We start from the raw sequence: 27,308 nt of genomic DNA, 5'->3' as shown, positions 1-27,308 counted from the left end.
AAGTCCGTTAAATTAGCTGGCCGCACCTATGTTAGCTCCTTCCCTCTAGGCAGGTCGCATTCAACCATCTGATCAGTCAAGAGTTCACCTGCCTCAGGGAGGGAGGAGAGGAGGCTGCATTTGAAAGCCCCTTCCAGTTGCAAGAACCAGTGTGTCTCAGGTGGTGCAGTTGAAAGGACAAAGATGTCGTCAGCAGCTGCTGCAGTCTCCTTGCCTACCGGCTTCTCGGTCCTGTCGACATTTCCTGATCTCCTCTTTATCCCCGAATTTGTAAGTTTGGGCTTTTTTTTTTTTTTTTATTGAATTTTTAGAACCAGAGCAATGGTTGTGAAGGTGCCCAGTGGCTTTGTGTTGCAGGTTTCTGTGTAAAGTACAGTGTTTAAGCCATGTGCTGGTAGGGTGCTGTGCACCTCTGGCTCACACCTCTGCACTGTGGCAGTGTACAATTTCCCTCCTTTCCCCCCCCCCCCCATGCTCACTGTGCTCCTTGCAGGATACAGCTGGGGGCATGAATTCAGGGGTGCAGTTGTGGACAGAGTTTTTCAAACTTTCTAAGTGAGACCATCATAACTGGGACAGTGGAGAAAAGAGTGGGGACTTCACGGCTGAGATTTCCACAGCATTAATGGCAATTGGACAGCCAAATCTCCTAGGCAAATTTCATAATCTCAGCCTCTACCTGTGCCCAATTTCCTGATCAATGCATTTGGATAAGTGTTGGCAGCACTGCAGAAGATAAAATGTTAAATAGGCTAAATGAAGCCTGTTGTCTGTGACGGCAATTCAGCTATTGATACATGCACAGTACAAGCTTTCCGAGGGGCAGCCAAAATCTAACTCGGCTGCAAATTTGGAGGCCTTTTTAAACGAGTGAATTTTGACTGTATACATAATATGTGGAATGTTGTAAAAGTCTGGCTAAGTTTAGACTTTCCAATGAAGGGTTGGCATGAACCCTGGCAGACACAGCACTACAAGATACAACACATCGAAGGTGGTAAAAACAACTGTATGGCATTTTATGATGTTTGAGTAGTAGTATGAGATCATGGGATTAAAGACGGTATCGGATGAATAGGCACAAGGACAAAGAATTAGGCCTATTATGTAACCTCCCACTGTAATATTCAGAAAATGATAGTGACTCTCCAGGTATTTAACAAACATTAAAGATATAACTAAGGCCGCCTGAAAATTTTTCCATCGAACCTGTTTTTCGACAGAAAAGTGGAGCTTTGACAAAATGAAAATTTTTGCAGAGAATATTTGTTTTCCTCTAAAAAATTTATAAAACAAACAAAAAAATCTCAGATTTTTTTTCTAGCCAATAACCAATAATTCAGATAAAAATTGCAAAATTACCTTTGTTTGCTTGGTTTGTTTGTTTGTTTGGTTTTTTTTTTTGGTGGCAGTTTTTGGGCCAAAACTTTTCAGTTTTCCAGTGAAAAGCTGAAGTTTCTCACAAGGGGGGGGGGGGGGGGGGTGAAATTCTGACCAGCTCTCGATGTGACCGGTGGGCAAACTGGTTCCCAGGGTGAAAGACTGCTGGTCCCATTGGCTTCAGTGGGTCCAAGACATCGCCTGAACGGTTTAAGGGATTTGTTCAAGGTCTCCCAGGGCAGAGGCTCCTTCCTCTCCCAATCTCCCCTGCCCTGCCCCCTGCTCTGTGCAGTTTTAAAACAACAGGAAACCAGGAGATAATGTTATGTTGCTGGTAACACATTTGTTTGAAAAATGTAACTGAACAAGTGAAACTAGCATTTACATTGTGCTGTCTAAACAATGATAGCTCAGGATCGTTAGGTCACATAGGGCCTGATCCTGCCCAATGCTCAGGCTCAGATCAATTTAGGTTCCTAATTCCCACTGAGATTAATGGACATCCAGGGTCTCAATACCTTTGAGCTCTTACAGCCCCCTGTGAGTTACACAGCACCCTTTGCTCCCAGTAAGGCCTTCAGGAGTGGGAGGGCTCGGTGCTTTTCAGGCCTGGCTCTACAGGACAAATGTCTAAGCACTGATGCTGCAGCTGGCTCCCTCCAAGCAGCTTGGAGCCGTCTGCAGAATCGGGGCCCTAGTATCACCGAGATCTGTGACTGCCGTAGAATATTCACGCTCAGACCCACATCTCAGCCTGCGGCTCTGAGCAGCCCTGCAGGAGTTGTAGCAGCAGACAATGAGCTCACAGCAATGCTGCTCTGACCCAGTCCCCCCCCCCTCTGCCATGTCCATCCTGTGCTTCCACCCACTTCCCTGAGCCTGGTCTGCGTCTCTAGGACATCACTGTCCCCTCGCATGCAGCCCCTTCATCCCCATGGATCCCGCGACTCTGACCCCTTGGGGCAAATTCTGAGCCAGCACGTGGCGTCCCTGTGTAACTAGCAAGAAAGCCTAGCTACGGGCAAGGACTCCGAATTCACCAGCTTGCTGGCTGTAGGGCCCATCCTAGGGGTGGTCTGCACCATGACACTCACTCACAGTAAGAAGCAGAGAGGAATCTGTAGGGGGCTGTGGCCTTCGGTGGTTCTGTAGCCATCAGATGGTGCCAAGGCGTTGGCTACCCCCCTGCACCTGGGTGGATGTCACGCTAGGAGGAGGAGGAGGGTGTCTGACCAGCCTCAGGCTCCAAGGTCCAGGAGTGGGCCTGTGGTGGTGCCTCTGTGCCCCATGGTGGAGTCCAGTCCCGTCATGGGGTCAGTAAGCAGGGGTACCCGGATGGGGGGAGGATGTTCTTCCCCCCCGCCCCCCAGTGAGGAGGCAGCAGATGGAGATCTCCACTGGCCTCGTGTATCCCTCCCCCCCGCCCCCGAAGCAATGGCGTCTCTCCTTCCCAGAGAGGGACACAACAGGTTTGTGGGGGCCTTTCTACAGCCCCCCCCCATGCAGCAGCCTCTCGGAGGCCACCCAATAGACTCCCTTTCGCTCCCGCAATGACCCTAGCGCAGTCCTGTGGGAACCGGGTCCCCCCACCTTGGCAGCAGCCACCCGGAAAAGAGAGAGAGTGTAACCCACACACCTCCTGGGTGTGGTATCTGGCCCATCTAGTGGCACCGAGACCACTTAGAGAAAATGAGTCTGCTACAGCCTTAGCTAACTGCCAGTTGGCTTTTAGCTCATGTGGCAGAGGCTCATGCACTAAGCTCCAGCGGTCCCAGGTTCGATCCTGCCCGACGACGACTGGGGTCTGTCGGCATTACACTAGCAGAGTGCCGAAGGGGGAAGGGTGTAAGTCAGGAGCTGTAGCAGCGGGACAGCGAGGAGCCACCCCAGTGACAGACATGTCCGACCGCATCCATCGGCCAGGTCAGGTGTGCGGGCTCTGCACCTGGGTCTCGCTCAGCGGGGGCGGCCTTCTGATGGGGCCTCACTAGAGTGGGGCCTGGGGGAGTGGCAGGAATGTGTCCCTTCTGTGTAGCCCAAAGCCTGGCTCTGGGAACGGAGTGCAACCTCCCTTCCCAGAAAGGATAAGCTGCAGGGAAAAACACTGCTCCCCCCCAGGGCTTGAAATCTGCCCCCTGACTAGGCCTGGCCACCCAGGTACCTTGGCCCACTATCCGTGGGAGACCAAACAGTCAGACCACTGAACAGCTCAGAGGGTTTATTATGCCCACTTCCCTCCGCCATTGAACAAACTGATAAGCCACCTGAGAACAGCCCTGGAGATAGTGAGACTAAAGGAACTGCAGGTGGTGCCCAGCGCCCCTGAGATAACAGGACGGGTCCTGCAGCTCCTGGGAAGCAGAATAATTTCCACCCAGTTGACAGAAGGCTGGGGAGTGTGATAGTGAACAAGGGCTGGAGAGGAGGGGACAAGTGGATGGAGAGCTGGACAGGATGAGGAGGGGCCGTTCTCTTCTTCCACAGTGGCTCTTAGGATCCACCCAAAAATCTCTCTGAGGGGAGATCAGAAATCCAGCTCCCCTTTGCCAGCGACATACGTGCTGCTGCTGCTTTTGTGCAGCACACGCACCCCACTAGCTGGGAGGAGGAGTTCTCCTGGCACTCGTCCCTTTGGAAGATGATCGTTTAGCAAGCAGATATGGGGAGGAGACGGATACGGACCGTGACTTCATTTGGTACCTGGCCAATCGATATTCTAGATGGCATGTTGGATCAATGCATTGCAATTTAAACAGATCGAACCAGTTCCGTTCCTTGCTCCAGCATGGATTTGAGAACAGTTAGTTTTTCTCAATAGAATTCTTGAGCAAGAGGGTCACTTCTTCAGAGGGGTCCCGCCGAGTAGGAAGGATTTAGCCAGGCAGGTCTGTTCAGTTGGGGAACACCCAGTTGATGTGGGCAGGAGTGCAGAGTGCTACTCCCAGTGTTTGGCAGGACACAGGGCCAAATCCTTAGCTGCTGTAAATCAGTGTAATTCTAAAGATTTCATTGGACTGGCAGTGATTTACACCCATTGGGGATCTCTGGTCCACGTGCGACTCCGAGCATGGGATAAAGGAAGAGAAAACTGGCAGGGGAAATACACTGTGTGCAGCGCACTGAAAATCTGCTTTCAAAAATGTCACTGGACAAGAAGCAGAGCAAATGTTCTGTTATTGAAATGCACCTTGCTTCATACATACTGTTTGTTCAAAGCTTTAGCTTGAAAGTGATCTGTTTGGTGAGCGCTCGCTCGCTGTTGGAACTAGAGCTGGCCAAAATGTTTAGAATTTTGAAATTCTAAAAATAAATGGGAAACATTTCAGAAAGTGTTCACGAAATGTCCTTGTTATTTTGAGCAACCCTAATTCTAATGTTTAGACAGAGAATGAAAAGAAGCCAATGAAACCTGGCCATAGGGGGGTGATGCAAAGGTATGTAGCTGGCTGTGATTGTTGACGTGAAACATGAGATGAGTGTGAAGAATGAAACAGCTTGCAATGGAACTACTAAAAAAACAAACAAAAAAAAAACCTTGAACAAAAATAGTATGGACCTATTCAGAGGGAGGCTAAATACCGTCACGGGCCCTGTGGCTGTATTTGGTGTAGCGAGCCTGGGGCTGTCTGTGCCCTGCGAACGCGGGTGCAAAGCAGGAGCCGCTCCCCTCAGTCAGTGGGATTACAGTGGTGCAAACTGGAGCAGAAGCAGGCGTGCAAGAGGCAGACAGGGAGGGATCCGACAGACAAAGTGACCAGCACCACGTACATCTGTACCCCAGCTCGTCCCTCTGGCCCAGACTCGCTTCACTCCTCCGCGTGGCTTGCAGCAGGTTGTCAAACCCCAGGTTACACTGATACCTTTCCCCATCTGTAATCCTTGCCCCAGCTCCTCGGACCACACCTCATGCGCCTTGTTCCCCTTCCCCGCACCGTCCCTCCCCAGCACAAGTTCCCTTCTGTCGGCAGGCGAGAAATGCAATCCAGTCACAAGCCCTGAGGCCAGAGAGGCTGTGGGGGTGGAAGCTGGCTGTAGGGGCTCCTGTCCCATGCGGTCTTCATGGTGCCCCCCACTGCTGTTTGAGGGGTGGGTCAGTGTCCCTCCCCCATCCTGCCAGCTCTGCATAAAATCTGGACCCCACTGACACCCATGACCAATTTCTCATTGGCCTCTGTAAAGCCAGGATGTCGCCCATTGCCCCTGACTCCAGGGGAGAAGTGTGTGTGTGTGGGGATTGCAGCCCCACATGGTGCCCAGCACTTGTCAGGCCCTGTCCTCTCGCAACAGGCAGACCTGGGAGGCTGCTGCTATCCTCGGGGAAAGCCAGTGTCAGAATCCAGGCCCCAAATTCTGCTGGGCACTGGGTCTCCTCCCCCCTCATGTATCCGGCCCTGTCTGCCTTTAGCCCCAGAGCCAGAGGGAAGGACTGCTCTTCCCTGGGAGGGTGGGGACAGCCCTCTGCGTCCCCAGGGTTATCCTGTCCCTACACCCCCTGCCCCACAGGAGAGGTGTCTCACGCCCGCTGGGGAGCTGGGCCTCCCAGAGCTAGAGGCCAGGGATTCAGGTAGGTGCTAGTTAAAGTAGATTGAAACAGTCGCCAGGGGCAGGTCCAGCCCTTTGCTCCTCAGCCCTGGCGATTAACTGTTGTCTGTCCCCTGCCTGTGCCAGAATTAGTAACTGATTCTGTCACCGCTGCAGCTGGGAACCCAAACAGCGCCCCTGACTTTCCACATCCTCCGCACACCAGACACGCAGCCCCTTCCCTGTTGGGCTGATCCTGGACAGCGCTCCATTGGATACAACCCACGCCTCCAACCTGCTCATCTGCCGCACGCTGGGCAGGCGGATTCACAGTGTCACCCACCTGGCCTCCGTGGTATTACCACTTCCCTTCCCTTATTATTGCCACTGCAGATTGTGCAGCCTAATCCTGCCCCGAAACCAGCCCAAACTTGATACTGTCGGTTACGTGCTGCCCTGAGTTTGTTTCCCTGTTTGCTAGAACTCAGTGAGCACAAAGTGCAAACTCTGGTGAACACAAACAGCTGCAGAAAGTTGCTGAATCCCTTGTGAACAGAATGCACCAGGGTTTGGCGCAGCAGAAAGGAAAATGATTAAGTCAGTCTCCTGATTTGCAAGGGCCTGACTCCATCTCCTTTTGCATGGGTAACGACCACGCAAGTGGAAAGGCAATGGAGACACAGGCCCCCAAAGCTTGGGTAACACTCAGGCAATAGCACTGGCTTGCGAGTTGTTAGCTATTCCTAGGCCCTATTAGCCGGAAGGTGTTCTCATGCCAACAATCAGATAATTGTAGATATCAATTGTGCTGAAAATTCCTATGGACATATTATCGCTCCCAGCTGTGTACTTAGGGGGAGTCATGCATTGGTAACAAAATTTTGATTAAAAGATAAGAGTTACCCAATACAATGTTAAAACTGAAATTGTCTTTCTTGGGTTGATATAGCAACTGCTTTTATCAGGGGAAAACATCGACATTTGAAGCATTTATGCATCCATTATTATGGCAAAAGGTCCTGAGATGAGCTAACATGATCAGGACACCTGGTTTTACCATTTGGGAAATTCAGAATGTGTTGTGTTGACAACTATTTTAATGATGGTTAGACTTGGCAGAATTCGATTTTTTTTATCATTTCCACAGATATCTATTTTTGAATCATTTTCCCCCCCCCATTTTTATCAATTAAAATTTTCACGGTTGCGGGAAGCTCTGGGGGCCGGACAACGGGGAGGTCAGATATTTATTTAATGCCGATAGATGTTGACCTTATAAAAGTTAAAGCTTTATAACCATTAAAACACAAATTGGCAACATCCCATGTCTAAGTATACAAAGTAAATATCCCTAAATCAAACACTACGTTCTCAAGCAGCATTTTGCTTACTTTGCCTGTCTGTAAATTTTGATGATTATCGATGGAGATATTTTTGCTGGTGCGTAAGAGGAAACTGATGTTTACTGGCATTTAACGATAAAAATCTAACCCTTCCAAGACTAATTCTAGTCAAAAGAATAGGAGTACTTGTGACACCTTGGAGACTAACAAATTTATTTAAAAAGCTTATGCTACAATAAATTTGTTAGTCTCCAAGGTGTCACAAGTAATCCTATTCTTTTGACTAGAATTAGTCTTGGAAGGGTTAGATTTTTATCGTTAAATGCCAGTAAACATCAGTTTCCTCTTATGCACCAGCAAAAATATCTCCAAGGTGCCACAAGTACTCCTATTCTTTTTGTGGATATAGACTAACATTGCTGCTACTCTGAACCCTAATTCTAGTCAGATATTCGATGTTCAGAGCTTTCCAGACAAGCTGTGATAGCAAGGCCACGTAGAGTATGTCTGCGCTTCAAGCTGGAGAGGTAATTTCCAGCTCGAGGAGACGTACCTGGGCCAGCTCTGATAGCGCTACACATCGAACGCAAGCTGCAGTGCTGTGAGCGGCAGCAGGGGCAGGCCGCCCTGAGCATGAACCTGCCATTTTGGTTTCCTGCTGCTCGTGCCGTGCTGGCTGCCCTCTGCTTGCAGTGCGCTAGCTTGATCAAAGTTATCAGGGGCCCCTCTAGCCCCTCCAGCTCAAAGCAGACGCCCTGAGGAAACCAGACCGGAATGTGCTGCAGGTTGGGTGTTTTCTCTGCTTTTTAACATCACTCTGATGCAACCTGCCAGAGGAGGTTTTGCTCAGACGGTGGCCCCCTCCTGCAAGTGGATCCATCTTGGCAGACCCTTGTGCTCTCATTGCGACAGGCTGTTGGCCTCTGCCAAACTGGTCCTTCCAATGAGCTTTGTGAATCTGGCTGAGGACAGTTTGATTTGATTCTGGTGCTGGCACGAAGTCAGCTGCCCTGAGTTGTTACATCCCGTGTGATCGCTGGGTTTTATTATCATCATTTTGGATTACTAAGGGAACACTTCCCCCCTCCTCCTCTTCCCCCCCCCCCCCCCCACACACTTTTTTTGTAGCTACAGAAACACAACAAAGCTGTCAGGACCCTCATCACAAATGATGAGAGTGCTGTTAGAGGAAACACTTCCAAAGAAAGGTGTGGGGAAATTTTAGCTGCATGACTGCTTGATTTGAAAGAGTATCATCCGGCCCCGTGACACTCTGTGGGCCAGCTTCCTCAGGGTTTGCGTAAATATTGTCACTTTCATCTGCACGGCCCCACGCCCCCAAGCCTGGCTTTGGGCGTTCTGTTTAACTACCCCCCAGGCTGAGTGCCACAGAGAGAGCTTGGATGTTTCCCCACCTGGGTGCCACCTTCTTCCCAGCCCACCAAGCGCCGATCTGTGTGGCGCGTCAGCTATGCAGGAAAAGAAGGTGCAGCCAGAGTGGAGAAGTAGCACGAAGTAGCAGACTCCAAAGGCAGAGAAGAGCAGCAAAAACCTCCTGAGCTGTTCTCACGTTCTCCTTGCACCTCCTCGCTGCTGAGGTAGCAAAGTGAAATGTGAGAAGGTTGGGATTTCCTAAGGGAGTTAGGTGCCAGGAGTTTGGGGCCTAACTCCCTTTAGGCTCCTTTGGAATTTGCAACCTACATTCCCGCGATGTTACCCCAGGAAGGATCAGAGATGTGGATCGAGTAAGTTTCACTTTGCTGCCAGTGCCCAGAGGAGAGTTGGGTGGGGTAGGAGAAGCAAATGCAACTGGAAAAGAAGGGCTGGAGGCTACAGTGGCTGAGACTAAACCGTAAAAGTCTAGCCTGAGCCCTGTGAGGCCTGGCTCACTCCAGGAGCTTGGGTTTCAGGCAGGGGAGGAAGAACAGTCCAGGGTTAGGGTGCTGGCCTGGGGCTCAGATAGGGTGACCCGATAGCAAGTGTGAACAATCGGGATGAGGGGTAACAGGTGCCTATATAAGACTAAGCCCTGAATATAGGGACTGTCCCTATAAAATCGGGACATCTGGTCACCCTAGGCTCAGACCTGGGTTCAGTGCCCTGTTCTGCTACTGACTCGCTGTGTGACTTTAAGTGAGTCACTTAGGCGAGGGCTACCCTGGGGGTGGGGGGGGTGAGGCCCCTGTTCCTGCACACCTGTTCCAGCTAGCACACGTGTACATAGCATGTAGCCTGGGCAGCAGCCATGGACGCATGGCTGAGCCGTGCTGAAAACAAACCCAGGTGACACGGACGGGGGGTGTACCCGGCGCAGCTCAGATGGGCTGGAAACACTTTCAGCTGCAGACAACGGCAGAGAGAAAAGCTGGTTTGCTTTTGCTGCTTAGGGTACGTCTTCACTACCCGCCATATCGGCAGGTAGCAATCGATTTATCCGGGATCGATATAGCGCGTCTCGTTAAGACGCGCTATATCGATCCCCGAACGCGCTCACCGTCAACTCCGGAACTCCACCAGAGCGAGCGGCGGTAGCGCAGTCGACGGGGGAGCCGCGGCCGTCGATCCCGCGCCGTGTGGACCCCAGGTAATTCGATCCAAGATACTGCTGAAGTTCCGTATCTTAGATTGATTTTCCCGCCCCCCCCTCCCCCAGTGTAGACCAGCCTTTAGAGTAGCATCAAGGGGGTCCAAAGCTGGGCCCCACCTGGCCCTGTGGCTGGGAGAGCAGTGACCCCGAGGAGCAGCAACGCCCGTTTTGAACTCGGCTCTCTAGCCTTCGGCAGGGGAAGGAGGAGTTCCTGATGGGGGTAGTGAAAGTGCGGGGGCAGAGCTGTTGAGCATAAGAATAGCGATCAGTGCTGGGTGTAGGGTGACCAGGTGTCCCGATTTTATAGGGACAGTCCTGATATTTGGGGCTTTTTCTTATCTAGGCTCCTATTACCCCCCCGTCACAATTTTTCACACTTTCCATCTGGTCACCCCCGCTGGGTGAAACTCTCCATATGAAACTTATTTACCGTGAAACAGGCAGCTTCAGTGGCCTTGAAATGTTTCACAGATTTGTGCTGAATTTGCCAAATTTGGTGGGGGGGGGGAGGGGCAAAAAACTAATAAAATTCCCCCCAAATCACCACATGTCAATGGTTGGGGTTTTTTTAAACAAAATGTTTTGTTTTTTTGATTTAAAATGTCTTTGTTTCAAAAACGCTTTTAATCAAAAACATTAAAATGCTTGAAATGGAACCAAAACAATTTGGGTTGAGCAACTATTTTTTTTTTTTTAAACTTTTCAAGTCACAAACGTTTTGTTTTCAGTTCAACCCCACCCCCACCCCCGATTTTTCAGACTTGCTGGTGAGCAGAAAAACCGTTGTTCGCCCAGCTCTCGCAGCGATACATTTTCCTGACTCCTCCCGTTCTTGGAACGGGCCCCCAGAGGTCCCGGTCACGGTGCCGGGTGCTGCACATACGGGAAGGGCCAGGATCTTTCCCTGAGGCATCTGCCGTGGCGCTTCAGGCGAGACGACAAGTGAGTGTAGGGAGCACGAGGAAGGGAGGATCCCTGTTATCTAGGCAGGGAGTAGGCACCACAAACCAGCCTGGGGAAAGTTTCTCACTCCAGCCTGTTGGTGAAACCTGTTGCCTATTGAGTGGAGGTAGTTAGGCCATGAGCCGGGGAAGGTTTGGGGGAGGAGAGGAGCCGGGAGAGCGGTGGAGAGGAGTGAGAACAGGAGGTATTCAGGGAAGACTGGAGGTGAGATCAGGGCCGGCGCTTCCATTTAGGCAACCTAGGCGGTTGCCTAGGGCACCAGGATTTGGGGGGGGGGGTGGCAATTCGGCGGCAGGGCGGGGAGGGTCCTTCCACGCTCCGGGTCTTCGGCGGCGGGTCCTTCACTCCTGAAGGAGCCGAAGTGCCCTGAAGACCAGGAGCGCGGAAGGACCCCCGCCTAGGGCGCCAAAAACCCTGGCACCGCTCCTGGGTGAGACAAGATGTGACCAGCTATCAACCACTCCCAGGAAATCCCACCAGGCAAGAGCAGCTGGTGGCGCAAGGCTGGGCAGCCGTACCCTAGGCCAGAGCCATGCTGGGATCCATTTACTAAGGTGGTGAGGCTGGCTCCCCTTGGCCCCTGTGCCAGCCCTAGCACCAAGCCAGGGTCAGTTCCCCCTTCACTGTACCCTGCCCTTGGCCTCTGCACCCTGGATGGAGGGACAGGACGAAGGGGACGTGTGCTGGGGCACTGACGGGGCTGCGGGGGTCTGGCTATGGAGGGAGGGGAGGAAGGTCTGGGCTCAGGGCATGGCCCGATGGTCAGGGAGAAGTGGGAACTGGATGCAGGGGAGCAGGATGTCAGGGGAACTCGACTGTGTAGGAGGCAGTTTGGAATAAAACCATTTAACCTGGGCATCGCCCACTGTTGGTTCATGGCTCAGTGCCGGTGAAGCATGAATGGGAGCTGGCAGGAGAGAAAGGAGCCTGCGAGGGGCTGTGTGCGCAGAGTAACCGCGGTCCCTTAGGTAAGAGCAAACCCTGTTTCCGCTAATGAAGTCAGTGCTCTGGGCCCAATGGGGAGTGGAGGGGATTTCTCAGCCGGGCTCTGGCGCAGTCCGAACCACCCAACTTTGCATCTCTTTCTGAAAGACCCCCGCAAGCAAGGTCTGGGCCGGGGGAGGCTCCCTGGCTGTGTGACACTGGCGGTCTGGTGGACCCTGCTGGCCTTGGACTCTGTGATTCTATCTGGCTGGAGTCCAGGCACTGCTCTCCGCCACTGCCTAGGCTCCTGGCTTGCTTTTGTACCGCAGCCTCGGGAACACCCACCGCTGTGTAACTCACAGCAGCTGGTGACATGGTGCCAGCGCCTTTGAGAGAGGAGGGAAAAGACGCAAACAAGGCACCCTGGGACACCTGCCCTCACACAGGTTCTGGAGAACAACGGGCCGCGCTTCCAACTCCTTGTCTCTGTTTGCAAAGGAAGTGTTGGTTTTACAAGTGTATTTGCAGAACTGTAAAAACAGTCGTCAAGGAATGGCTACAAATCCCAAAGTGCCCTACTAGTAACAAAAGAGCAACAAAAGAAGTTTGCAACAGAATTGTTAACCCACAACATAGGAGGGACTTTCCCCACTGACGAGCTAATTATTGGATGCAGCAATGTGAACTGACTGGCTGAAAAAGAAAACCTGTATTTCCAGGACTTAGCCTGCAGTCTAAGCAACAGTCCCATCTTGTGTTCCTTGCTGCATTTTGCTGGCCAGACAGCTAGTGGGACACTGGCAAAGTCTGATACCTCAGCAGGAGCACACTAGAACTCTCTTCCCTGAGAAAGCAGAGACGGGAAATCGGATCCAGAGGATGGGGCTAGAATTCGCTGACCAGTCCTCAGAAGAAGCAGCTAAAGGGCACACAGCTTTCTGGAATCCGGCGCTGTAATGAGCAGAAGCTGGATTCTCTCTGTAGCCTTTACAGCCATTGTCCAGGGCCATATTTTCAAAAGTGCTGATGGGAAACGAGTCTGTGGGATTTGTGCTCCGAATTCCCTACGGGGCTTGGGGAACCCGCCAGCAATAATCACATATGGCCTGTTCCCTTGTACACTACTCGACACACCGTTCAGGTGTGGGCTTTTTACCGAGCTACTTCTAAACCGTAGTGTGGCTGCAGCTCCGCGACTCCCCTTCCCATACAGCTATCCTGGGATAAGAACCTTTATACTGGGACAACTGTGCCCACGCCAGGGGGTCGAACTGCTCCAACTACACTGGGATAGTTCAAGTGGTACAACTTGTGTGTAGAGCAGGCCTGAGGGACCGGTCTGACTTCCCAGCAGCGAAAGTCATGGCACTCCCATAACGAGGGGAGGGGAGATGTTCCCACACTAGCCCCTGATTGTGTGTGTTTGGCTGGAGGGTGTCTGTGCAGTCACCACATCTAGCTGTGTTTCCAGACTGGTATCTCTGGCTCCAAGCGTCTCTAGCACTGAGAGTAATTGCTGGAGCTCCCCTGACGTGCTAGTGGCTTTGTTGCTGGCTGGGGCAATAGAGACTGTTGTTGTTCTCTGGCGGTTTCAGAAATCTGGCTACCTTAGGGCTGGGGGAGTTAACAGACCGGCTGCCGCACTCCGGAGCGGGTGGCTGCGTGAGGTTGTTATGGTGCTGAGGCAGGAGCTGGGAGGGCAAGGCTGGCAGGGAACACGCCTCACCGTCACGCACTGCTGGAACTGAACCAAACGGCATTCCTAGGTCAGCTCTGGGGAGCCGGCTCCCCAGCGGCTGCATCGATGTCACGGCCTTCAGGGGAGCTGTTCTGATTTCCATCCTCCCTGGGGTCCGGGGGAGAGTCTCTTCCAGGTCCTAGGCGTGCCTGGGAGGACTGAGATGCCCCAAGAAAGGCGGCTCTGGTGGCACTTCTGGCTGAGAGCAGACAGGCCACCCTCTCTAGCCTTTCCTCCTGGGACTTCCAGCCTAAGGCTGCAGGCTCCAGCGGGTCCGGTTCATACAGCCGGCTCTGGGGGCTTGGCTGACCCAAAAGGCTGCTCCTTTAGCTATGGTCCATCAGCACTGATGAGCCCCTGACAGCTTTGAGCTATGTGGAAAACCCAGGCAAAGGCAGCTTCAGCTGTTTGCTGTTGCATTGACTCAGATGGGGGAAGGTGAAGGGAGCCTCTCAGGGAAGGGAATGTGATACCACATCAGCATAATGGGGCTGCCTCCAGGGGAGGCCACATTCCTCTGCCCGCTGTCTGTTTACTCTCCTAACACAGCCTTTCTTTTACTGATCACTCCAGCTAGCTGCCTGCCTGGGGAGCCAGGTGGAAGTCCTATTGCCTCTATATAAATCCATGGTACACCCACATCTTGAATACTAAAACAACAAAGAATCTGGTGGCACCTTAGATTCTTTGTTGTTTTTGTAGATACAGACTAACACGGCTACCCCCTGATATCTTGAATACTGCGTACAGATGTGGTCGCCCCATCTCAAAAAAGATATATTAGAATTGGAAAAAGTACAGAGAAAGGCAACAAAAATGATTAGGGGCATGGAACAGCTTCCATATGAGGAGAGATTAGTAAGACTGGGACTCTTCGGCTTGGAAAAGAGATGACTAAGGGGAGATATGATACAGGTCTATAAAATCATGACTGGGGTGAAGAAAGTAAATAAGGAAGTGTTATTTACTCCTTCTCATAACACAAGAACTAGGGGCCACCAAATGAAATTAATAGGCAGCAGGTTTAAAACAAACAAAAGGAAGTATTTCTTCACACAGTGCACAGTCAACCTGTGGAACTCCTTGCCAGAGGATGTTGCGAAGGTCAAGGCTATAACAGAGTTCAAAAAAGAACTCGATAAATTCATGGAGGACAGGTCCATCAGTGGCTATTAGCCAGGATGGGCAGGGATGGTGTCCCTAGCCTCTGTTTGCCCAAAGCTGGGAATGGGCGACAGGGGATGAATCACTCCATAATTGTCCTGTTCTGTTCTGTTCATTCCCTCTGGGGCACCTGGCATTGGCCACTGTCGGAAGACAGGATACTGGGCTAGATGGATGTTTGGTCTGACCCAATGTGGCCGTTCTCATATTTCACTGGAGGCCTCATCTGTGGAGCTCTGGATTCCAAGTGCATGAAGCGCTGTGTGCTTGGGGCACATGGGCAGCGTGGGGTTTTGTTAGTTACAAAATGCTGCAACATGACAGACACACGCAGGTGTTCCCAGTGCGCTGCTCTCTGCGTTACCCTCACAATTCGTAAGTAAAGGTGGGGAGGTTCTCCCGAGAACTCACACCTCTGTTTCAGACTCGAAGCGGTGTCATCTAGGAAGGGAACCATTAAACGGCCGTGGATGCTGACGATTTGTAGTGCCTAGGAACACAAGTGTGACCGAGGACCCATTGGGCTAGAGGCTGTACAAACGCAGAACCTCAGACTGCTCAAAGGGGACGACCTCACTTACCACATTGTCTTTTCATAGGTCTGATCCTGCTCTCAGCTCCACCGGGGTACAAGGATCTTGCCTTGTGGATCAGCTTGCTGGACCAGGCCATGTTCTGGTCAATATTATCCATGCAAGGTGAAATAAAATCACCACATCCCTGCACCTGTTCTGTTCAAACCCTTTTTCAGGATGGTAATTTAATTGTTTGCCAAGTTCCCTTGCTGAGCTGCTGTGTGTGGCAGGCGGTCTCTGTAGATTGCAATTATTCCAGTACATTAGTGCCCGGAGGCCTTGGTTGGCACTGGGGCCTCATCGCACTAGGTGCTGCACAGGCATAAGGTTGAGGGACCGGTTGTGCCCCAACGAGCTCACAGACCCGACAGACAGGGAGGGAGCGAGCAGGAGGGGAAACAGAAGTGACTTGCCCAGGTCACACAGCAGCGTACAGCTATATCCCCGCAGTCAGCGGTGGGGAGACAGACATCGCCCTCAGCAGGGGAGGCTGTATCGACCAGTGGAGAGAGCACTGGACTGGCTCCATTCCCAGCTCTGCTGCTGGGTGACTCGCAAGTCACTTCACTACCCTGTGCCTCAATTTCATCTATAAAATGGGGGTAGTGATACTGGCCTTTGTACAGTGCTGTGAGATCTCTGTATGAGAAGAGTGGGAAGGGGTTAATTTAAGACCCTGAGCACTAAAAGCAAAATCCGTAGGACCTGAGGTGGAGGTTCCTGTATTCGGTACAGGCCAGTCACTAGAGGGGACTGTGGCCAGGCCTTCTAGAGAGCAGCATGTCATGGACAGTCAGGGCTCAGTCCTTTAAGAGCGCTCCTCAAATAAGTGTGAGAGAAGTGTCCCACTTCCTCTCAAATGCGTCGTGCTAAGAGTGTTATTGATGGCAGGCCTGGAAAGGGGCAGGCTGGTTAGACCCCCCCCCAGAGGTCTGGATGCAAGAGAGCCTGGCCGCGTCGTGTTCCCCGCTTGTCCAGAACAGAACGTTCTCAAAACTTCAGGGGTAAAAATCAACCCCCCAAACTCCCCCCTCCTCCCGAGAGGCCCTCTGCTGCAGCTTGCCAGGCCATGAGAGCTCAGCATTGTGCCGGAGGGGCTGCATTCTTTTCTTTTTTGTTTGCTTATTTCAATGTCAAGCTAAAAAATGGTATGGGAACTCGGGAACAGAAATGTGTGGGAGGGAGGGAGGTGAACAAGGCACTTAGCAGCGGCTTTCATGACCTCTCAAATCAGACACTCTTACAACAGGTGAAGTGGGTGAGGCTTGATTTGTGGGGCAGAATTCTGCCTGCCTGAGAGAGGAGAAGTGACATTAGGCAGCCAGCAGCCACTCTTCCATTGCTAATGGCTGTGAATGGTGCTAAGAGATGTTGGAACAGCTGTCTGAAGTGTTTGACAACAGTACCTGAGGCTTTGGGGGAAATAGCAGGGCTCTGGGCTCATTATCCTTTCCCATACTTGACAGATAATTGGAGGGGCTATTCATCAGGCTGTCCTGCTCTTTGCTTTAACAGAGTAAACTAGGTCCCTCTCTCCCGGTGTGTGGGCTCATGTTACCTACTTATGGTGAAGAATTTCAGAAAACGATACCTGGAACAGGTTTTTTTTTTTTTTTTTAACCTCCCATTCCACACTGCGCTGGGTTTCAACCGAGCACCTACCGATTCTTGGGGATCTCCACAGCCCCTCGCTGCCAGCGAGTCATGGATCGTCTGCAGAGTCCAGCAACTGCCCAAGCAAATTCAGACCCTATTTGTGCAACTGTGTTGTGATTGCTGCCTGGTTTGTTGTTAGACCTACTAATAAACGTGTATATTCTAAGTTCATGAAAGAGGCATGCAGCTGTTAATCTCCAGGAGGGATAGGGAAGAGTAAAAATACTTCTACATAGTGCTTAGTGTGTCTCTTGCATCAATAGGCTTCGAAGTTGGTCACTAAGTTGGGTGAGAACCAGAAAATGTTTCCTCCGGGGTTTGCAGAAGACCTCATTCATGTGAACATACATGCTGGATTGATTCTGGACTTGCACAATGCTTCCATCCAGTGGGTTCTCTCAATGTGTCGAACTATTGGGCCTTTTGAGACTAGCCAAAGAAATGTGTTCCCTTCCCAGGACAAAGCTGGGAATAAATAAAAGCATCTCAGAACGTCAGGTTTCAGAATAGCAGCCGTGTTAGTCTGTATCCGCAAAAAGAACAGGAGTACTTGTGGCACCTTAGAGACCAACAAATTTATTAGAGCATAAGCTTTCATGGACTACAGCCCACTTCTTCGGATGCATATAGAATGGAACATATATTGAGGAGATATATATACACACATACAGAGAGCATGAACAGGTGGGAGTTGTCTTACCAACTCTGAGAGGCCAATTAAGTAAGAGAAAAAAAAAAACTTTTGAAGTGATAGCCCAGTACAGACAAGTTGATAAGAAGTGTGAGAATACTTACAAGGGGAGATAGATTCAATGTTTGTAATGGTTCAGCCATTCCCAGTCCTTATTCAATCCTTTGTTGATTGTGTCTAGTTTGCATATCAATTCCAGCTCAGCAGTCTCTCATTGGAGTCTGTTTTTGAAGTTTTTCTGTTGTAATATAGCCACCCGCAGGTCTGTCACTGAATGACCAGACAGGTTGAAGTGTTCTCCCACTGGTTTTTGAGTATTATGATTCCTGATGTCAGATTTGTGTCCATTAATTCTTTTGCGTAGACACTGTCCGGTTTGGCCAATGTACATGGCAGAGGGGCATTGCTGGCACATGATGGCATATATCACATTGGTAGATGTGCAGGTGAACAAGCCCCTGACTGATTGTCAGATGAGGTTGGAGCGACCCTTAACATGGGTGAGGATTAGAAGTGAGGAGTAAAGACCCACCTAAAGGACGGGAGTGGCTCAGACACAGGGTTCTCTGTGCGTACATTTAAACAGGGAGGGCACGTCAGTGCAGCGTAACCCCAGAGCACTGGAGGACACACAAGTAAACCGACAGGTTGTTCCTGGCAGCATGGAAAGCATTGTGGGATAGCCATCAGAGGCCTGCTAAGCTTATGTGGATAAGCAGTGTGCGCGCACGAACGTCAATATACAATGAACTTACTGTGATGGGATCCCTGGGGTGCAACCTGGAACTGGGGTACCACTGAGCCCTCTGTTCCTCTGACCTGGGCTCCCTCTCCCACTGTGATGCTGTGACAAGCTACAAACCTCTCCAGGTCCTGCACTTACACAGCCATCCACAGGCGGGGACACACCCAGCTGAGTTACATAAATGCTTCTCCCGGCCACTCATGAACCAACAATGGAGAGTTTCCAGCCAGTTCCCCGCAGCTCCCCAGCCTAGGACCCCAGAGCTGTACTATTCTGCCCTGCTCAGAAGCCTGACCAGTATAAATTTATTACCCAGTCCACCCCTCCCTCAATGTGGAGAGGACATTTAGCCTTTGTAATCTGATCTGAGAATTCCCAAGCACTTCAAGCAAAACACACTGTTTTAGGTAAAATATAAAGCAGGTTTATTAACTACAGGCAGACAGGTTTTAAGTGATTATAAATGGTTGACATAAAAGGACAGAGATGGCTACCAAAGAACATAAAAATAAGCACACAGTTAATCTTAAATATTATTACACGAGGCAGTATTTAGATCAATGTTCTCACCTCACTGGATGTTACAGTCCTTACTGCACAGGCTTCCCCCTGAGCCTGGACCAGTCTCCTCAGATGACCTTTGTCTTCTCAGGATCCTGGTTGTGTCCAGTGTAGGTGGGGAAGGAGAAAGGTGAAGACATGATGCTATTGTCCCTTGTTTTACACCCTTGGCCCATGTGCCTGGCAGACACTAGTGAGGCACGTCCTGGTGGGCTTTGCTGAGTCACAGTGAACAATCAGTCCCCATGTCACAATGACTGAGCAATTCCCGTTGTGTGATGCTTGCATGGCTGAGTCACAAGGTTGATTAATGGGTGGTCAACACCCCGTTGGGCAGGGATCCTTCATGTGTCACTAGCAAACTTGCAGCATATTTCACTAACAATCATACAGCACAATCTCATAACTGTATACACCCTAACGATATACATATTTGGACAGACAAGCAGGTTTCAGCAGATCATGACCTTTCATCTGATACCTTACATGGCATGCTTTGTATGACATCTGTGGGGGCTACAGGGTGTCATTCTGAGGTACGGTGTGTCACACTCACTTCACTTTCAAAGTGGATTGAAGAGTATTCACTGGCCCATTGGAACGCATTAAGAATTGTACGGTGTGTATGAAAGCCAAGTTGGATGTGTCTACGCTGCAGTTAGACACCGGCAGCGGGCCCATGCCTGCTGACTTGGGCTCAGGCTATGGGGCGGTTTAGCTGCAGTGCAGCATGCAGTGTTGTAGCCATACTGGTCCCAGGCAAGCTCGCTCACCAACAGAAGTTGGTCCAATAAAAGGTCTGATCTCCCCACCTTGTTTCTCTAATTGCTGTAGAGACAGCCAGGCTCAGCTTGGAGCCTGGGACCAGGGCCAGTGCAAGGAAGTTTCGCGCCCCGCAGCCCTGCGGTAGCTTCCCCGTCCTGAGGCGCCTCCCCACCCCAGCGCACCTCTGCTATGCCCCCTCCACAAGCACGCCGCCCCCGCCGGCAATGACAATAATTGCATGGAGCGGCCGCTGCACTGGGAGAGGGAGTCTGAGCCGCACGTGTCAGCGCGCCGCCGACAGCTCAGCCCAGGAACGCTGTAAAAAAAAAAAAATTGGGTGCACCGCTTTTTGGTGCCCCCAAATCTTGGCGCCCTAGGCAACTGCCTAGTTTGTCTTAATGGTAGCACTGGCCCTGCCTGGGACCCACCCCCATCATGGGGTCCCAGAGCTCAGGCTTCTGCCTGAATGTCTACACCGCAATTAAACAGCCCCTTGGCCCAAGCCCTGTGCCCCTGAGTCAGCTGGCATGGGCCAGCCACGAGTGTCTAAGTGCAGTGTAGAGACACCCGTCAGTGCACACAGCCTAAAGTTAGTGCACAGTAAATCCTTGTGTAGCCAAACCCTTCTGAGCTGTATTAGCAGGAGTGATGTAAGCAAGACACGAGAAGTAATTCTTCCGCTCTATTCCACGCTGATTAGGCCTCAACTGGAGTATTGTATCCAGTTCTGGGCGCCACATTTCAGGAAAGATGTGGACAAACTGGAGAGAGTCCAGAGAAGAGCAACAAAAATGATTAAAGTTCTAGAAAACATGACCTATGAGGGAAGATTGAAAAAATTGGGTTTGTTTAGTCTGGAGAAGAGAAGACCGAGAGGGGATGTGATAACAATTTTCAAGTACATAAAAGGAGGAGGGAGAAAAATTGTTCTCTTTAACCTCTGAGGATAGGACAAGAAGCAATGGGCTTAAATTGCAGCAAGGGTGATTTAGGTTGGACATTAGGAAAAACTTCCTGTCAGGGTGGTTTAGCACTGGAATAAATTGCCTAGGGAGGTTGTGGAATCTCCATCATTGGGGATTTTTAAGAGCAGACTGGACAAACACCTGTCAGGGATGGTCTAGTTAATAATTAGTCCTGCCTTGAGTGCAGGGGACTGGACTAGCTGACCTCTCGAGGTCCCTTCCAGCCCTTTGACTCTAAGAGCCACATTGTTAAAGCAGGAGAGCCAGGAGCCAATGTAAAGCTGTGTGTCTATTGTTGCAAGTGCACTTACAGTGCCTATGTGCACACCAATGGCAGCTGCACAGCTAGCTAGAAAACCAGTACCAATATCACAGGAAGGGTTAAAAATGTTTTGTTTGTTTACTTATTTATTTACTTATTTACATTTCAACAAATGCAGTGTTGAGCCCAGTTGCTGGTCAACAACCCCCCAAGATGCAGACACAATTTTTCATTGGAATTTATTTTGTTAACAGAAAATCTAATTTTCAACAACAAATGTCATTAAAAATGGAAAATTAAGCAAACTTTGGCCAGAGGTAGCAGTTGGGTTGTGCAAAATTTCTCTACTATTATGTCTGAGTGTTGGACTCCATGGAGGAAACACTTCCCCTCATAAGTGTTTTGTTTTGGGGCTATTAAATACAGGCAGTCCTCAGACTTATGACGTTCGATTTAAGTCAAATTGCACTTACAACGCTTCTAGATTGACACCCTGAATCAACTTACGACTATAGGTTTTGAGTTTACGACGCTCATCCCACAATGGAATAGTTGCGGTTCCGAGTTACAACGTTCCGACTTACGACGCAATTGTAAGGAACCAATTGTGTTATAAGTCTGAGGACTGCCTGTATTCACGTATGAGATGGCGATTTGCCCCCCCATACGACAATAAATTGCAGAACTAGATGATTGCTGCCTTGTGAATTGACTGAGAAGAAGGGAAATCTAGGTGTGGAACTGCTGTATTTTATTAAGACGGGGTTTGTTAAATTAATATCCCTATTAGTTTCTTGGGGAAAGAAGGCAATCTTGATGTACAGCTTTCAGGTTGAGACCAATGGACTTATGTCTTTTGAGATCATAACATGACACATAATGATGGAAGATACGAAATCTGAATTATTCTGTTCTCTCTCCCTTTTGCTTATTTCTTGTAGGTCTTTGGAGGCCTTGTCTGGATCCTGGTGGCCTCAACCAGGGTAGCTTCTCCATTACTGCAAGGCTGGGTTATGTTTGTCTCCGTGTTCTGCTTCACATTTTCAACTCTTCTCATGTGCCTCTATTTCTGTGGCGCTCATGGTGGAAAATCTCCTTGGATCGCAGTGGTAAGCTGATCTTGTCTTTGTATAGCTCACTGACACATACAGTCTGAGCACTGTGGCCCTGATCCAGCCAACACTTAGGCATGTACTTGAATCAATGGGACTATTCATTGGTGTCAAGTGAAGTTAAGCATGTGTGTTGGCAGACTGGGTTTATATGCCTCTCACTGTGCCATTGCAGGATTATCAAAAGCTGCTATCAGGCCCTGAATCCAGAATAAGCAGCCTCCGTTGCTGCTGGCGCAGGAAGCCCAGCAGTTGTGCATATTGCATCTGTTCTGATGAGCAATTAGCAAAGCTGTGTTTTGCATTTCACTATAGCCCCAGGAAGGGACTGTAGTCCACACCCCTCCTGATGTACCTCCCTTCCCTCTTCTCCTCCAAAGCCCTTTCTTTCCGGCGAGCCTTCTGCCCCCTCTGAGATGTCAGCCATTGATAAGCTATAGCGCCACATGCAGGGAAAGGATGTTCTTATGCACTAGATGTTGGCACAGGACTTGGAAGATCAGAGTTACAGCTGGTTGGGAATGTTCTGTTAATTATTTTCACGGGAAATAGTTTTTGCAAAATTAAAATTTTCCACAAGATGATTTTGAATTTGCTGAAACTTTTCAATTTTCTTTCAGGAAAATCAAAACAAAATATTTTTGCTTTGGGTCAATTCACCACTAAACTGCATTCCCAATGGGGATGCCATTGCCCTATGGGAACTGTAATTCAAACTGCTCATGTCCCCATTCGCTTATGGGCGGATCTCCCTGGCTGGACCACACCTCCCATGGTGCAACACCGGTTCTACTCTGACGGAGCCCCATGGCGCACACCATGTGAGACACATGGGTTCAGGTGCATCATGGAGGATGAAGTATGGCTGGGGAGCTCAGCCCATTGGGGAGAATGGAGGCCTGAGATGCCCAAACTACAACTCCCATGAGGCAATGCAGTTTAATGTTGAACTGACTTGAAGTGAAATGTTTAGGGGTCAATTCAACAAACTGAAATGCAACTTTTCACTGTTTCCAAAATGAAATGTTTTGAAAACTTGTTCTGGGGAAAATTTCAATATTTCATCTTTGTCCCAATTCAGCGGGGAGAGGGGGAGTTGAAATATCAGAACTTCCCATGGGATGGCAATTCCGATTATTGCTCTGTCCTGACCCGAGTTCTGTTTCTCGGTCTGCTACAGACTCCCTGAATGACCTCAGGCAAATCTCTTTGCCTCAGTCTCCCCATCTGTTTAAACAGGAAAGCTACTTCCCTCCCTCTCAGGGGTGTTGTGAGGGGCTCAGACATGACGGTTCAGGAGTGCCCTAGAAAATCTAAGAATCCCAAATTTCCCTCCCTCCCTCCCTCTCCACTGGAACATTCCTCCAGTGTCTTGGGAGGTGGGACGAAGAGGTCCTCCATGATGGCGAGCTGAGCAGGGTGGAGCCAGTCTCCTCAGGAGTCATTGGTGGAAGAGGACAAGATGGCTCCTGGGCTCTGGGGCCCTGCCCCTCCTGCCATAGCCCCGTACTGACTGGCCATGCCCTCCGGGGGCCCTGGCACACGGAGCAGCATGTTCGCCAGGCCCTTGTACCATTCAAGACAGTGCCAGGTGGGGATGTAACTGCTCTGCTCCTCCCTGGGATCACTGGGCCTTCACTTAGGGTTGCCAGGTGTCTGGTTTTTGACTGGAACACCCGGTCGAAAAGGGACCCTGATGGCTCTGGTCATTAAAAGTCCGGTCAGCGGCGCAGTGGGGGCCCGGGGCTAAGGCAGGCTCCCTACCTGCCCTAGTGCCGCGTGGCTCCCGGAAGCGACCGCCAGGTCTCTGCAACCCTTAGGTGCTGGGGCGGCCATGGAGGCTCCGCACGCTGCCCCCACCACAGTGCCCAGGGCAGGCAGCGTGGCTACAGTGGCAGAGATGTGGTACAACTGGGATTGGTGGTTTTATTGTTTGTTGTCTCAGCGGAAGGGCATGGCCTGCGGTAACTGGGAGCTCAGCTCCCTTGCAATGAGGCCTGCTCCGAGTGGCCTTCCACACAGGCGTAACGTGGGGGAGAACAGCCTCCATATACCACAACCCTGTGGAAAATTGGGGATTTTGCCTTGAGTCCCCCTGTCTGCTCTCTTACTTATTGTTTGTATTACTGTAGCACCTAGGAGTTCCAGTCACAGGCCAGGCCCTCCTGTGCTAGGTGCTGTACAAACACCGAACAAAGAGTACCATCTTAGTGAGATCAGAATTTCCAGCATATGGTGGCAGAAATGGGTTTCCATTTGCCCACTGCCAGTTGGCCCCTGCAACACTTCTTATAGCACGTACAAGAGGCACTGATATCAGTGGAGATGGAATCACAGGTGGAGATGCAAAGACCCAGATCCTCAAAAGTATACAGGCACCTAACTCCCTTTCGGAGTGGCCCGTTGGGAATTAGGCACCTAAATATCTTTGAGGATCTGGGCTACAGTGCAGCTCCTGCCAAAATCTATTTGCCAACCTGCCAGACTTGGACAGAATCACATTTGCACAAACCACTCTGGCCTGAGTCTTAAGTTAAATGAACTAGTTGTGTGGGGCTGTGTGTGCTTTCATCACGCTGCCGGAAGAGTGTGTGTGTTTGATTCAAGTACCTTTTTCTCTCTCTGACCTGAATGGCATTCCTGGAAATGATTGTTAATTATTATTGTTTTCTAGGATGCTTTCTATCATTCAGTGGCTGCTCTGTTTTACCTGAGTGCTGCTGTTTTACAAGCCACTGCCACCATTGGGGCCCAAACCAACAGCGACAATGCCTCTCACTTTAAAATTTACCAGGAAGACATTGCAGCAGTGGTAAGTGTCAAATAGCTTTCACAGTGGAGGGGTGAACAAAATGTATTGGCGGGGAGCCCCGAGCCCTTTAAATCCCAGCTGGAACTGCAGTGGGGATTTAAAGGGCCCGGAGCTCAGCAGCGGCTGGAGCCCTGGGCCCTTTAATTTGCACGTGAGCCCCGGGGCTCCCAGCCACCTCTGCAGCTGGGAGCCCCGGGTTGTTTTAAAGGCCCTGCCACAGCCCCAGGACCTTTAAATATTGAGAGGCCCCACCTCTTCCGGATAAGGCCATGCCTCCCTCAGGACTCCGGCAGTACCTGTAAGTTACTTTCACCCCTGGTTCAGCCCCATTGAAAGAAATGGCAGATGGCAGCCATTTGAGAAAGGGGAAAAGTGTGTGAGACGCCACCGGAGATTGAGACCCCGCCTATTGTGAGATACTCACAATTAGTATTGTGAGGATGAGGGAAACCAATTCAAAAGCACCTAAGTGACTCAAGAACTTGACCCCCATTTTCAAAAGTGACATCTGCACTTCAGAGCCTAAGTGACTTTCAGTGGCACTTGGATTCTAAATCACTTAGGTGACTTTGAAAATCTTACCCTGAGCAACTCTGGAATGGAGTCACTGCTTTTGGGCTCCAAGTACTGTACTGGTTAATACGAATACTGCTGAATGGGCAAACATAAATAAAAGTGCAAATCCAGTGTAAGCAAACAATATCCTTTAGCAATTAACTGTAGCTGACTCCAGCTGTTTCCATTGTAGGTATTTGCATTTTTAGCCACCTTGACGTACGTGATCCATAAAGGGTTCTCTCTGCTGAGATGGAAATCATCATAAAACCTCCAAAGCTTCCCCTAAGCCTTAAGGAATTCCTCTTGAGCATCCTTCCCAGTTACGATCCAAGCATATGTCGTTACATGATTGCTCATCTTACACTGGTATACTTTGATGTACAGACTACTATACATTGCTTTGGACTTGGTACCATGACAACGAAGAAAAAATCAGCCTGGAGATATCTATTTTTCAGCAAAATGGTTTCTTTTTGGTGTCTTCTAAGTCAGACACAGTTTTGTTGTAGGGAACTGGGAACCTGCTTTACTTCTCTCTGTTTTGTCCGATCTCCCTGGGACTGGGCCAGCTGTTGGAATGAATCAAGGGCATCTCTCAATCCCCTGCCAGTGAAGGGAGCCTCGGGCTTTGGTGGAACTTTGGTCTCAACAGTTTAGCCTCCTGAGGACTGAAATGCTTTAGTCTAAATCAAGTCTTTGGGCTTAATATCGGGGTATCTGGGTGAAAATTAACTGGCCTGTGAAATTCAGGGAGGTCAGACTAGATGATCTAATGGTCTCTTTTAGCCTCAAACTCTATGAAACTTTCAAAGGAAAGCCTCCCAACTGAGTACCTTGATTCATTCCTGGGGTCTACAAATAACGACATCATTCACCATGGCCCATCTCTTTGCCTTCCTCTCTCTTTCAGATTACTTCCTTGGGGATTGTTTAATTTTACATAAACCACATGCAGAGTAGCTCAAAGGGGCCCCGATCCGGCATTCAGCTCCATGCAGACCTCTACTGACTTCATGGGGGCTCTGCAAAGCTGCAGGGATCTGCTTGCAGGATCAGGGCCATATTCTGCAGCAACTGTCAAAGAAAGGCGATAGTGTGTCTGTTGGCTCTTTGGGCAAGACAGACAGAAAAACGAGTGACATGTTCTGTCATTTTCTCGACACTGGGAGTGAGAATGGAGAAGAAGCAGATACACGAATTGGTAAAATTCACCACGTTGAACAGAATAATTCAAGCTGTGTCAGCATTTTTAAGGTCACAAATACGTATACGTGCTGCTCTGACACCCTGATGCCAATAGGCCAATTGCCACTGACTTCAATGGAAGCAGGAACAGGGTCTAACAACTCAAAATCCTGACGCTCTGAAAGATACATGCCACATTTTCAAACTTAGCTGCCTAATGTTAGACACCTGAAGCTGTATTTGGGCGCTTAATTTTAAGCACCTGAATTTGAATATTTGAACCAAAATATTTTCTCTTCTTGATCCAGACAGCAACAGACCTAGTACAAAATCTCCTGGTACATAGAAACACAGCCTTGGGACTTATTCATCGTAAGGGTTTTCCTTAACGTCTGTTGTAAAAGAACAGTATTTCAGGCAGTCACTGTAAACGTTCTCTTCACTTTGCAATGAGAAACAGGAACAACTATTCTGCTTCCCTGGGGGGCAATGTGAATTTTTGCAAACTTTAGGGATATTCTTGAGTTAAGAGAGCAAAATATACATCCAAGGAATTACTGTTGTCTTAATCAGATGAGGGAAGATTATTTAGATGGTGTGCTGTGTAGTCTGTAGGCTAACTTTAAAATAATGATCACCGCAAAAGGGATAATAAACTATTCTCAAACAAATTGTTTGGTTTGTTCATTAGGAAGAATTCACAAAGAAAATCTTTTGAAATTTACAAATACTGCATAGCTAATAAAAAAAAGTTTGATATGGATTTTCCAAAAATCTTTGTCTGTGTCGTCTTTTCATAAC

General features: G+C 49.9%; 1 protein-coding gene across 1 annotated transcript; it reads left to right on the top strand.

Annotated features, from left to right (window-relative positions):
* MAL (mal, T cell differentiation protein) lies at positions 1-27,270 on the top strand. The gene is made up of 4 exons (XM_054023875.1): positions 1-270; positions 21,782-21,949; positions 24,627-24,764; positions 25,513-27,270. Exons 1-4 carry the CDS (start codon positions 184-186, stop codon positions 25,585-25,587), a joined length of 468 nt encoding a protein of 155 aa, XP_053879850.1. The 5' UTR covers positions 1-183; the 3' UTR covers positions 25,588-27,270.
* The last annotated feature ends 38 nt before the right edge of the window (positions 27,271-27,308 follow it).

This window comes from Malaclemys terrapin, chromosome 3, assembly GCF_027887155.1.
Source record: "Malaclemys terrapin pileata isolate rMalTer1 chromosome 3, rMalTer1.hap1, whole genome shotgun sequence".
Classification (NCBI taxonomy): Eukaryota; Metazoa; Chordata; order Testudines; family Emydidae; genus Malaclemys; species Malaclemys terrapin.
This window is presented reverse-complemented; position numbering and strand designations above follow the sequence as displayed.